Below are 14194 nucleotides of genomic sequence, written 5' to 3'. Positions count from 1 at the left end.
TCCCCAGGCAAGAATACTAGATTGGGTAGCTATTCCCTTCTCCAAGGGGATCTTCTTGACCCAGGGGATCTGAGCTCAGGTCTCCTGCATCCCAGGCAGACTGTTTACCGTCTGAGCCACCAGGGAGGTAAAAATTCAAAAGACATAGAATAGAAGAGATTTCTGCAGTAAAGATGGCAGCTCAGAGTCACCATTTATTTTCCCTCTTCTCAAAATCACTCCCAAATCAAGAAGGTAAATGAAATAACAGAAATGCAAACTCCATCTCAATAGCTAATGACTGAACTGTTGAGCCACAGACGGTAGAAAGGGCATTAAAGGCAGTGGACACATAAAGGCGTGTTCAGTTCAGTTACTCAGTCGTGTCCGACTCTTTGCCACCCCATAGACCGCAGCACGCCAGGCCTCTCTGTTCATCACCAACTCCTGGAGTCCACCCAAACCCATGTCCATTGAGTTGGTGATGCCATCCAGCCATCTCATCCTCTGTCATCCCCTTCTCCTCCTGCCCTCAATCTTTCCCAGCATCAGGGTCTTTTCAAATGAGTCAGCTCTTCGCATCAGGTGGCCAAAGTATTGGAGTTTCAGCTTCAACATCAGTCCTTCCTATGAACACCCAGGACTGATCTCCTTTAGGATGGACTGGTTGGATCTCCTTGCAGTCCAAGGGACTCTCAAGAGTCTTCCCTAATACCACAGTTCAGAAGCATCAATTCTTCGGCACTCAGCTTTCTTTATAGTCCAACTCTCACATCCATATATGACTACTGGAAAAACCATAGCCTTGATGAGGGGGGTTTCCCTCATAGTAAATATAAATCAATAAATTACAATCACTTTATTGTGGTATTAATTCTTTTAAATTTATTAACATTGATACATAATTATAAAAATTTTAAAAATTCATATTCTTCTTAATCATCTCTTTACCCCAACTTTACTACACTTCAGAAATAACTGACCTGTTATATGTCATATTTATCTCTTTAATATTTTAGATTCAAGCTTCCATAATATTGAGGTTCAAGCTTCTATGAACCCACCTGACAATATCCAGTTTTATGAATTATGACCTAATTTTGTGATTTGTGTTCATATATAGGTGAGCATAAAGTGAATGCTTAACAGGTACTATAAATAAGTCAGGGCTTCCCTGATGGCTCAGGGACCTGCTATAATTCAGGAGACACGGGAGATGCAGGTTCGATCCCCTGGTTGGGAGGATCCCCTGGAGAAGGGAATGGCAACCCACTCCAGTACTCTTGCCTGGAAAGTCCCATGGACAGAGGAGCCTGGGGGGCTACCGACCAGGCTGCAGTCCATGGAGTCACGAAGCGTCGGACACAACTGGGAACAAAGCATGCAGCAGGCATATATAAGTTAACTTATTTTTTTAAGGACTTTTTTAAACAATGATACGCCATCTTCCCACTCCCATCCTATTAATGGGACACAGAGGGATCCTAAGCCAAAACAAAATCAATTAGTTAACATACGGAACGTGTTTTTAAAGACCAGAATTCTTCGGTTTACGCATAGGTCACATGAATAAAATTGAGAGGAAGCTACAGTTTCTTTAGCTCATTGCCTTGTTCCCAGAGCTGATAAGTAACAACAGCAGCAGAAGTCTGCCGCCCATTTCACAGGTTGGGCAGAGTTCTTCTCGAAGGACAACGAATACAAATTTTGGGTTTTGTGACTCAAACTAAAAACACAGAAAGCTTTCCCTTTTACCATTTTCCCCTTAGATTGTGACTTGTCCTTCAGACATCACAAAAGACATAATACTTGTAAGGAGAAATTATTTCCATCTTTCTGCCATTCTCCGTACTTAAAATTTATGTTTAAGTGCATGAAAGAGAAAATGACCAATTGAGTTAGCAAAATATTACTTTTTCAAGACATCAATGATGTGTTTAACATTATTTCTAAGCATACAGTTACTCAAACCTACTTTCTAGCAGGAAGTATATGTGAATACTCAGAAAATTGTTCATTATTTTAAAAAAACAGCCTTTTTTTGGTTTCATATAACCCTACTTGTGTTTAATTGTGTATCAATGTTTAATGGTGTTACCGTAAGATTTTCGTGACTGCAGTCTCCTTTTCTAGAAGGTTCCTTGCCCTGATGCTGAAGACAGACTTGCGAAGCTGTAAATTAAGAGTATGACTTTAGTTTTCAGGAAGTAAAGGGGAAACATACCAACAGATCATTACATACATGAAACAGCTACACTGTTAAAACACTAGGCATGAATGTTTTCACTGAAGCATCATCATATGATTGATTCTATCATTTAACTTTAATTTCTACCCCTACTTTATTTGAACATAATTGCAAACAAGCTTTTCCAGCCACATGTCACAGCTATGGGGGCAACACACTGGCTGTGCTCACTGGTAATAAAATGCCCTTACATCTGGCTTCCCTGATAGTTCAGTGATAAAGAAACCCTCTGAAATGCAGGAGATGCGGTTTCGATCCCGGTGTCAGGAAGATCCCCTCGAGGAGGAAGGGGCAACTCACTTCAGTATGCTTGCCTGGAAAATTCCGCGGACAGAGGAGCCCAGTGGGCTACAGCCATAGGATCTCGAGGAGTCAGACATGACTGAGCACTCCTTCCAACCACACAGGCTTTTCAGTCTTCAAAGAATTCAAGGTTGCAGTGACCGCTGGACCCCTATTGCCATCTTTCAGTAAAATGTTCCCTAACCCACATCACATCTGATTCAGGTTCTGGGCCTGTGACCCAGTCCTAATCTGAATGATGAGTTTAGGAGTTTTTTGTTTTTTGCCTACAGACATGAAGACAAAAATGAGATGAACTTTAAAGGTTTCTTCCCTGTTGCAATGATGAAATTATTGCAGGGGGAAGGATGAGAAAAGCAATCCTGGAGGTTGGGTACAAACTGGAAGACACACTACTCAAACTCAGCTTCCTAGTTGCAGAAGGTGATTGGTGACACGTACAGAGGAGCCAGGGCGGGTGGGAAATGGGTAGAAGCAGAGGACAGAGGCACAGCAGCCTGGAGAGATTCGGGAACAAGGAGGGGAAGCGCAGACCACGGACAGTACTCGGACAAAGCCCTATTCATTTTGATCAATAGGTTAGATTTACTGAGTCCTTAGTATGATTTTAGTGACTACTGGAGATAAAGAGCTCCTCAGAACCTGAGGTCTTGCTTACCAGACTCCAAAAGCCTAGTTATACAGTAAGTCTTCTATATACAAATGAGTTCTGTTCTGAGAGTGCGTTTATAAGTCCAATTTGTTCGTAAGTCCAACAAATTTGGACTATGTCCAAAGGCAAAGCTGTGGTTTTTCCAGTAGTCATGTACGCATGTGAGAGTTGGACCATAAAGAAGGCTGAGCACCAAAGAACTGATGCTTTTGAACTGTGGTGTTGGAGAAGACTCTTGAGAGTCCCTTGGATTGCAAGGAGAGCAAACCATTCAATCCTAAAGGAAATCAGTCCTGAATATTCATTGGAAGGATTGATGCTGAGGCTGAAGCTCCAATCCTTTGGCCACCTGATGCAAAGGTGCACTCATTGGAAAAGACCCTGATGCTGGGAAAGATTGACGGCAGGAGAAGAAGGGGATGACAGAGGGTGAGATGGTTGGATGGCATCACTGACTCAATGGACATGAGTTTGAGCAAGCTCTGGGAGACGGTGAAGGACAGGGAGGCCTGGTGTGCTGCAGTCCGTGGGGTCACCAAGAGTCAGACACGACTGAGCAGCTGAACAACAGTCAACAAAGTTAGCTGAGGCCCCCATCTAACACAATCGGCTGTATTGTACTGTACTGTAATAGTTTTATAATACATTTCACACAAATATTACATAAGAAACAAGCACAAAAAATAAAGAGAACACTTTTAATCTTTACAGTATAGTACCATGAAATGTGGGGCTTCCCCAGTAGCTCAGTGCTTAAGAATCCGCCTGCAATGCAGGAGACCCAGGTTCGATCCCTGAGTTGGGAAGATCCCCTGGAGGCAGGCATGGCAACCCACTCCAGTATTCTCACTTGCAGAATCCCATGGACAGAGGAACCTGGCGGGCTACAGTTCATGGGGTCGCAAAGAGTCAGACACGAGTGAAGCGACTGAGCAGGCATGCACGCACCTTGAAAAGTCCAGTAGCGCAGGACAACAGCTGGCATACAGGGGCTGGCATCAGTGATCAGGCAAGAAATAAGCTACTGCCCCACTGTACTCTATGCAGTCCTGTACAGCAAGGCGCAGAAAAGCACTCACTTGTAGAGGGTGCACATGCCTGACAATGCCCACCAGCACGTGAGCGAACGTACGTGACTGGATATGGGAACACACGTTCACATCTTTGAAAGTCTGAAACTTGAAGGTTTGTATGTAGGGGAGTAACCGTGAAGCAAAGGCTGTGAGCTTATCAGAAAAAGGCAGGGGCCCCAGTCTGCAGACACACCTGGAAACAGATGCGGTCATGTCAACCCACCCAGCCATATGGCCAGAGCTGGGGAAGAACTGGTCATCTCAGCACGACTGAGAACCTGCACGACATCTCCATAAGCGACAGAACTTTCCTACATCACGGCAGACCCGGCATGAAAGGAAGGACCGCTGAACACTCGGGCAGTTTCTCTCATGTGAGGAGAGCCAGTATGCTCATCTGTTCTCAGTAAAGAAAAATGGAGCTGGTTTCATTATTCACTAGAATTCTTGGGAGAATAAATTAACGTATAGACAAGGAAACAAGAGTGGAAGTCATTTTTTGTTGAAAAATTACATTTTCAGGGTAACACACAAAAGCCTGCTTGGCATGATCAACTCATAAAGCTTTCTTAAATTTTATCCCCTCAACTGACATGTGACTTGGGGCATTGATTTAACCGCACATCTCCTTAGGAACATTGAGTGGAGTCCCTTTGGAGACAGCAGACTCAGTGGAAGGTGTTCACACAGTCACGAAAGGGCCCAGGCCGTGGCTGTGTCTTTCCCTTAGTGTAAGATGATGGTCTGAACGCAATCACCCAGCTACAGGCCCTGTAACGGGGCAGCTGACACTTAAAACAGTGCTCTTCATGTTGGGAGACACCTTCGCAGAAATTGGGGACAGTATCTGTTCTATTCTTTGTAAAATTATTTCCTCACTGCCTGTAATTTCTAAAGAAAAGTGAAAGTACTAGTTGCTCAGTCGTGTCCGACTCTTTGTGACCCCACGGATTGTAGCCCATCAGGCTCCTCAGTCCATGGGATTCTCCAGGCAAGCATACTGGAGTGGGTAGCCACTTCCTTCTCCAGGGGATCTTCCCAACCCAGGGGTCGAAACTGGGTCTCTGCATTGCAGGCAGATTCTTTGCTCAGATTCTGAGTCACCAGGGAAGCCCAAAGATTTCTAAAAGATTTCTAAATAGCCTCCAAATCTCCTTTGTCTTAAACTTGAACTGAACAAAACAGAATAAATATATATATTTTTATTGGAGTACAGTTGCTTTACAATGTTGTGTTAATTTCTGCTGTACAGCAAAGTAAATCAGCTATACGTATACATATATCCCCTCTTCCTTGGATTTCTTTCCCATTTAGGTCACCACAGGGCCTGGAGTGGAGTTCCCTGTGATAAACAGTAGATCCTTATTACTTACCTATTTTATACATAAAAGTGTCAGAATACATTTCTAATTCATACCAAGGAGGCCCTGAGCACTGATTTTATAACTAACAGCAGATTAAGCTGGAAGAATAAATACTGTAATAGAATAACTTCAATTCAACTTTGGGAAATTCTTGACAGAAGAAAGATACCTAGATCTTCTATAGATACAGATGTAGAGAATTACATAGATCTATGTAGGTATCTATATCTGTTAGCCTTGACATGTATGTAGAAACTGTTGTTTCTTTCTGCAAATAAAGAAGGCCTATATAGGGATGATCTAGTTATTTGATTTCTTTAGTAAAGCCTTGCACAGTTCTTTCAGCCAAGGACAGGCTCTAAGCATTGGTAACTCGGAGCCACGCTGCTCTGCAGTGCCCTCTTCTGGCTGCAGAAGATTCTGACAGGCACCTGAAATAATGAAATCTAGCAGAGTGTTTGGAGAAAGCAACGGCACCCCACTCCAATACTCTTGCCTGGAAAATCCCATGGACAGAGGAGCCTGGTAGGCTGCAGTCCATGGGGTCACTAAGAGTCGGACATGACTGAGCGACTTCACTTTCACGCATTGGAGAAGGAAATGGCACCCCACTCCAGTGTTCTTGCCTGGAGAATCCCAGGGACGGGGGAGCCTGGTGGGCTGCCGTCTATGGGGTCGCACAGAGTTGGACACGACTGAAGCGACTTAGCAGCAGCAGCAGCAGCAGAGTGTTTTGGGAGTAATGCTTGTCTGCAGTATGTTTTTTAGAGGGTCTCTCAGGAAAGGCTCATGGGCACAATATTACTTGCATCATACATTACTTACGTTGTTACACCTTGAAAGTCAGTTTTCTTAGTTATTAAAAGACCTAGCTCACAGACACTGTCTTTGAGCACCCTATATGTCACTCTATTTTCTTCTGACACAAAGCATTGCTACGGAAAAGGCTGATGGGAATCTAAATGTTCTTTTCTTTTTAAATCACTTGTTTATTTGGAGCTCGATTTTTTTTTTTTTTAATTTAAGATCCTGTAATTTTTCCGGAATAGGTCTTATTTCTGGTCATTCACGATTGATGTTTTTGGATAAATGATGTATGCTTTCAACACATACTTTCAAATCTTTGCGTATTTCAGAAAATGTGAGTACTTCTATTCTGTTGCTTTGGCTCCTAAGATACAGAGGTAGGACATGTTTTACTTTCTTCCGTCTGCAAATTTCCTTTAAATCATTTCAATCTCTTTCTTCATTTTTTCCTGATTTCTTACAATTGCCACTCCTTCTCTTTCTTTTTCTCTTAAAGCATCAACTGATGTAGGCAGTCAGGTTATGCTCCTTCTAATTTAGTCTTCATTGCTTTTATTTACAGTTCTTTCCTGAGTCCTAGCATCTTATGTATGAATTTTTCTAATTCTTACTTAGGTTGCTCTCCTAACCTTATGCGATATGCAACATCTTTTCACTTATTTTACGATAGTTAGCACTGTTTGAGCTCATTGTGAGTGTCTTTATGGCAGCTTTCGTGGTCCACAGGACAGCACTGTCTTCCTTATAATCTTATACTTGTAACTTTTAACTTGTAATCTTTTACTTGTAACTTTTTTATGGAACTTGACTTTGATGGTTTTTGGTTGCTCATTTTCAGGCAAAACTTGTTTTCCTGTATTTCACTATTTCTCTCCTAATTTCAGAGCTTCCTCTTCTGCGTGTAAATAGTGATCAAATGAGGCAGCTTTATTTCTGGGATTTCCTGGTTGTTCCCACTCCCTCCTGCCAGCACCAGCTTTTTCTGGGTCTGCTTTCTCCCTGACCACTCTTGTTATTTTTGAGCCCACTCCTGGATGTTTTCCTTCAGTGTGGAAGGAAGAGGGTATCTGCTTGTTCCCCAAAACATCTGATGCCTGTAACTAACCTTGGCTTCCTCCCTATCCCATGTTACTAACTGAATGTTTGTGTCTCCCTCCCAAATTCATACGCTGAAGTCCTCACCCCAGTGTGACGCTATTAGAAGCGAAGTCTTTGGAAGGCAATCAGGTTTAGATTAGGTCATGAAGATAGAGTGCCTAAGAGGGGATGAGTGTCCTTATGAGACCAGGAAAAGATGTCCTTCCCACTTCTACTAGGCGAAGACGCAGCAAGAAAGCAATCACTTCTGACTCAGGAAAAGGAGCAAACGCTCACTTTGCCGACACTTTGATCTTGGACTTCCCAGCCTCTAGGGCTATGAGAAATAAAATTTTGCCTTTTAAGCCACCCAGTCTGTGGTATTCTGTTATAGCAGCTCAAACAGACTAAGGTACCATGCAAAATATGTGGCTACAGTTTGCCTGAACCTGCTTTTACCTGGAGTTTGTGGCTTACCTTGGTTTATTGTAAATATTGTTTATAGATTTTTGGTGTATTATATAGGCACCCTGTTTATTTTCATGTGGGAATTATAGGAGATTAAGAAACTATGCCAATGTCTCTGTCACTTTCCCAGGAGGCTCCTTAATTTTCTCTTGTTGAATTTTGCAGATTTATCACTTCTATTAGTCTTTTGAAAGAACACAGTTCTATTGACACTTTTATTGATTCTTTTTCTCCTGTTCAATTAGTGTCTGCTTTTAGCTTTATTATTTCTCCCCTGCTGCCTTACTGTGTTGCTGGTTGATTCTTTTCTAAACACTTGAGGTAAGTACTTGGAAGGTTAATGTCAGCACTTATTGCTTTACTAAATATACATTCAAGGCCACGATTTTTCCTCTAAAAATGCCTTTAGTTACTCTCACAAGTTTGATATAGACAACATGCATTATTTTTCAGCTCTAGATGCTTTTTTTTCCCATTGTGGTTTTCTCCATACTCCCTCAGTTATTTGAAAGTGGTTTTAAAATTTCTAAATGCGTGGGTGTTTTGTGTTTTTTTTTTATACTCGTTATTTAGTTTCTAACTTTATTATACGTTGATCAAATGATGCCTAACATACCGATTTGGTTTCTCTTCAGAATTCCTTCATAGTGTAGTAAGTGGTCATGCTCCGTAAGTCATTCACGGGTTCTTGAATCAGAATGTATATTCTTTAGTCACTGAATGAAGAATTGAATAAATGGTCATAACATGAATCTGGTAAACGGAGTATTTCAAATCCACTAAATCCTTACTCATTTCTTTGGCTCTTTGATCATATGGTGAGGTACTATATTACATATTTTAAACTTAATCTTCAAATTACTCCTCATAGGTAGGTATTATTATCTCTCTTTCTCTCTCTCTCTTTTGTTTTTTAACAGATGAGAGATCTGAGGTTCACAGAAGTTAGGTTCTCTAAGGCTACTCCAATAATAGATTGCAGAATTATGATTGGAGTTCTGGATTGGACAGTTTTTTTACTATATCATGATGTCTATGCAAAGTATCATATTATTTTAAAAGTATTTAAAAAGCAGTATTAAATAAGAGAAAAATTAAAAAGCATTTTGAAAGCTCTACTGTAAGAAAACATTGTTTGCTTGAGTTGAAAGATTTGGTTTACACGTACAACGTGCTCTTACTTGTCCCAACGCCTAATGCAAAATCTTAACTAGCCAAATTCTTCCTTTGTTCTATATAAGCATAATCGATCTTTCAGAATAACAACCATGAAGCATTAAAAGAGATCAATGACCTTTCTAACCCATTAGAGTCAGGATGTTTTACAGAATTTATATTTCACATTTACTAAATTTTAAAATCAGGGATCCATCACAACTTTTAGCTAACTGGAACATTAATTTAATTTATTTAATCAACTGGAAGTAAACACAAGCCTATCAGGGAATATTAGATTCCTTTGGGGTGCTCCATCTGAAGAACCATCTTTCACTGTAGTAACCTTCAAAATGGAGCCACTAATATTTATTTGAGAAAGAAACCCACAAATATTATAACATTCAACTAACTTTTCTGTTTTGAAGTTGTTAACAATACATTTCTGTTGCTAAGTGGGAAAAAGTTTGAGAGGTCTTAGTTTTCTTTTCTCACTTTGAAAATGTTGACAGATTGATATTAAGTGGGAAAGCATTTATAAAAACACATCCATTAGCCCCAAACCATGGTCCACTGAGCAAGCCTTGATGAATGTCATTCTGCGGGAAAAGTGTAGTATAATTATTGTAATGAACCACTTTATTGAATAAGTCTCCTACATAAAATATAGTAATTGGAAATAAGCAATTACTTAAAATTATACAGGTTGAAGGTGGTATCTCATTTATCTGTACTTGAATTTTTCATGCACCTGTGAGCTGAAAATTAATCCCAAAGTGCATATGACAGATCCTGTGCATGGCAAGATGTTTTTTTTCCATAAAATAAACTTTTTTTGTAGAAGCGACATTATGCTTAGAAAGGAAAAAATAAAATTAAAGGTGACTAGTGTCAGTGGTAGCAAGGTTAAAACAGACCTATTACAATGTACATAAAGGTGAATATCATTGTACTAGCAAGTCAGGAAGGTTTGAAAAATGTCTTAAATGTGACTTTTGTAAAAAGGAGGTTTTAGATGATGGGTCAAGATTTCTGATCTTAAGTTATTTCAATAATGTAAATTCTGAATCTCAAGAAAACAACCGGCATGAAAGTTAGAACACACACATAGATGTATGTGGACAGAACTGGGCTTCCCTGGTGGCTCAGTGGTAAAGAATTCAGCGGGCAATGCTGGAAACTTGGGTTTGATCCCTGGGTTGGGAAGATCCCTTGGAGAAGGAAATGGCAACCCACTCCAGCATTCTTGCCTGGAGAATCCCATGGACAGAGGAGCCTGGCGGGCTAGAGTCTATAGGTTCGAAAAGAGTTGAGTACGACTGAAGTGACTCAGCACACGAGCACGCACAATATGTAGCGCTCACTAGTAATAAAGCACGGTGCGTGCTGGGTAGATTTAGATTATATAGGTAAAAGCAAAATGATCTCATGGCCATTATATATACGAGTGAAGTCAGTCGTGTCCGACTCTTTGCGACCCCATGGACTGTAGCCCACCAGGCTCCTCCATCCATGGAATTTTCTAGGCAAGAGTACTGGAGTGGGTTGCCGTTTCCTTCTCCAGGGGATCTTCCTGACCCAGGGATCGAACCCGGGTCTCCCACATTGCAGGCAGACGCTTTACCGTCTGAGCCACCGGGGAATCAGGAACATATATATATATATATATATATATATATATATATATATATATATATATATATATATATATATATATATATATATATACAAACAGAAGGGCAAAGACTGAAAATCTGCAGACATTTTTTAAAAATGAGCGGATTCATGATTCTGGGAGAAAATGCCAGATGCTTTTACCCAAACAGCTGTTTGTGAATTTAAAACCCACAGCACTCTGATAGTACAAGGAACAGCCCTTGGTCTCCAATTACAATTCAACTGTATTTGAACTTCAGAGCCAAAGAACAAGAATATCAGCAGGAGCACCAACTATAACACACTGAGACTTCAAGGAAAATAAAATGTGTAAGGACAACTTATGCAAAAGGGAAGAATATTTTAAAAGTACAGCAAAATGTAAATTTCAAAAGTAGGTTTAGTTTTAGTATCAGCTCTCTCAAACCTGATGTGGAGACTGTACTGAAAACACTTGATCAAAATCTTTCTATATTATGTATAATATAGATTGATTAACTTAAAAAAAAAACTTTTTATTTATTTATTGACATTCAGTTGGAGCATGTGGGATCTAGCTCCCTGAGCAGGGATCAAACCCAGGCCCCCTGCATTGGGAGTGCAGAGTCTTAGTCACTGCACCACCAGGGAAGTCCTTAGGCTGATTTACATTTGATCCCAAATAAATATACATGAAGGGCTTCCAAGGTGACTCAGTGGTAAAGAATCTGCCTGCCAAAGCAGGAGATGCGGGTTTGATCATGGGTCAGGAAGATCCCCTGAGAAGGAAATGGCAACCCACTCCAGGATTCCTGCCAGAGAAATCCCATGGATAAGGGAGTGTGGTGGACTACAGTCCACGGGGTCTCAAAGAGTCGGACACGACTGGCTGGCTGACGCACACACAGGTGGACGATGGTCCGTGGGGTTGCAAAAGAGTCTGACACGACCTAGCGACAACAAGGACTGCAAACAAATTACAGATGATTCCAAACCAAAAGGGATCACACAATTAAGCAAAAAAGAAAATCAGTGATAGGGAATCCCTCCTCTCATGTTAGCTGAAAGCAGGAGCATGTGCTTTTGATCTAGGAGGACTGAGCACCCTGCATATAAAATCCCTAAGAAATGACTGTCAAGTAAATAGTATGCATGCAAATGCAACTGCATTTTAATCTGAGTTCAAAACCGTACTGCAAAGATCAATAAAAATGGAAAAATAGTTTCCATTTAATTGGTGTATTTTGTTTGTTTGTTTGTTTCCTTTCCATTATTACCGTGAATACGTGGGCAATCAATTATCTACTAAAGCCTTCATATGCTACAGAGAGAACTGGCAGGGTTTTCATATTGGGTTTGATGAACACGCTTCTTCCCTCCCTGGGACCACACTACTTTGTATCTTTGTAATAAGGCCCCTGGTTAGTGGTAGCATCATGCTCTGTTCCAGTCTTCTCCCAGAGAGAGGTTTGAATGGCACTACAGAGTTGCTAAGCTATTATTTTAGAAAATTCTTTCAGAGTAAAAGCAGGAAAGATGAAAACAGGCTATTCTCTCTTTTTTTTTTGTTTAAAGTGAGTTAACGTTCACCATGGAAATTATAGATCAGGCCGAGTATGTGCGGAGTTACTGGAACAAATCATTGAACACTCTATAATCATGTAGAAAATTATAAAATGCTGGATGGCAATCAACCAGTCTTTGTGAACAGTAAACCTTTCCAGAACAACTTAATTTACTTCTCGAGAGGCAAAGGCACTGGGTAGGCAATGTGGGTAGCAAATGAAATATCATCAAAAATCAGACTTAAAAAAATCAGATTCATGGACAATGAGAACAATAAATCAGTTACTAATATATTGTGCTCAACTTGATTGCTACTTCTTAAGGTTCATTTAAGTAAAAGTAAATTTTCTTGGTTGATGACTGTAAGTGCACTTGCTGAATCTGACTTCATGGCATGGTTTAATTACAGTAACTTTTTTCTCTTTTTTTCTTTTTAGGCCACTCTGTGTGGCTTGTGAGAGCTTAGTTCCCCAACCAGGGATGGAACCTTGGCCCTGGCAATGTAAGCACTGAGTTCTAACCAATGGATCACCAGGGAATTCCCTAAAGTAACTTTGCTTCTCCAGTGTGATAGGCATATCGTATACTATGCCAGGTATGATGCTAAGCATTTAACATATAATTATTTAATTCTTGTAACAAACCTTAAAAATAACAACGAGCTCTTGTTTTTTAAATAAGAGTTGGCACCTACATCACATAATCAGTATTACTGGTCTTAATGACGGTTCTATTTTGCTTCTCACTATCAGTTACATTCAGCAGATATACTATCCATTATCTTTTTAAATACTTCCTCTGCCTGGAGCACCTACTTCTTCTATTGCCCAATCTTCCTTCTCTGGTAGGAAGGATTATATACCTTCATCCTGGAGAAGGACACTGCAACCCACTCCAGTATTCTTGCCTAGAGAACCCTGTGGACAGAGGAGCCTGCGTCTATGGGGTCGCACAGAGTCGGATACGACTGAGGTGACTTAGCATGCATGCATGCATTGGAGAAGGAAATAGCAACCCACTCCAGTGTTCTTGCCTGGAGAATCCCAGGGACAGAGCAGCCTGGTGGGCTGTCGTCTATGGGGTCGCACAGAGTCGGACATGACTGAGGCGACTTAGCAGCAGCAGCAGCAGCCTGCCTTCATCCATTCACACGTGTTTCTCCCCATTAGACTAAAAGATTCTAAAGGGCATAGTTCAAGGGCATAATTCGCAGCCCACTCACTGCTGAATTCCCATAGCCCATAGGAGTGCCATACGAGTAACAGGTCTTCCATAAATGCTTGTTGAGAGACTAAGTGAATCTTGAAGACTTATGGAAATGAAAACGGTAAATGAAATACAGTAATTACTTTTTTTCACTTTCCTCCCCATTTGTACATGTGTTAGCTATTAATTACGAAGGCTTATTATGGACATTTCTATGTGTTTAGCAGAAGACAGCAGACTTTATCTCTGTTGGAGAAATAAATCCTCACTGACTTGATCACATGGGTTCCAATGACTATTCTGGGAAGGGCAGAGCCACTGGGACAGCCCTCATCTCTCCGTCTGTCGCATGCTGATATGACTCTGGGATGTGCCCTCGGGTTCCCCAGACACGAGGTTCTGACCCCAGGAGAGGCGCCCCAGCCAAGGCTGAAGGTCAGAAAGATCAGAGAGCTCCATCAGAGACAGTTTCTTGGATCCAGCCATGGTGGAGACCTTGACTTTGATGAGATGATTCAGTTCTGAGCACTGAGTGGGTTGCTTTTACTAACAGGTCTCCTGGAAAGCCAAGTTCACGTCTCAGTTTATTGCTATTATTATTAACAAACACTCTACTCAGGAAATAGAGGGTTTAGTTTCAGTAATTTGTTGTTGTTCAGTC

General features: G+C 41.0%; 1 protein-coding gene across 2 annotated transcripts in view; it reads right to left on the bottom strand.

Annotated features, from left to right (window-relative positions):
- NALCN (sodium leak channel, non-selective) overlaps positions 1 to 14194 on the bottom strand; it is a 302346-nt gene that overhangs the window by 70676 nt on the left and 217476 nt on the right. For both annotated transcript variants that reach the window (XM_018056384.1, XM_018056385.1), the window contains one exon: positions 2078 to 2151. In XM_018056384.1, coding sequence (XP_017911873.1) covers positions 2078 to 2151 — 74 coding nt within the window. The remainder of the gene's footprint in view (positions 1 to 2077; positions 2152 to 14194) is intronic.

The sequence above is a fragment of the Capra hircus genome, chromosome 12 (assembly GCF_001704415.2).
Source record: "Capra hircus breed San Clemente chromosome 12, ASM170441v1, whole genome shotgun sequence".
Classification (NCBI taxonomy): Eukaryota; Metazoa; Chordata; class Mammalia; order Artiodactyla; family Bovidae; genus Capra; species Capra hircus.
This window is presented reverse-complemented; position numbering and strand designations above follow the sequence as displayed.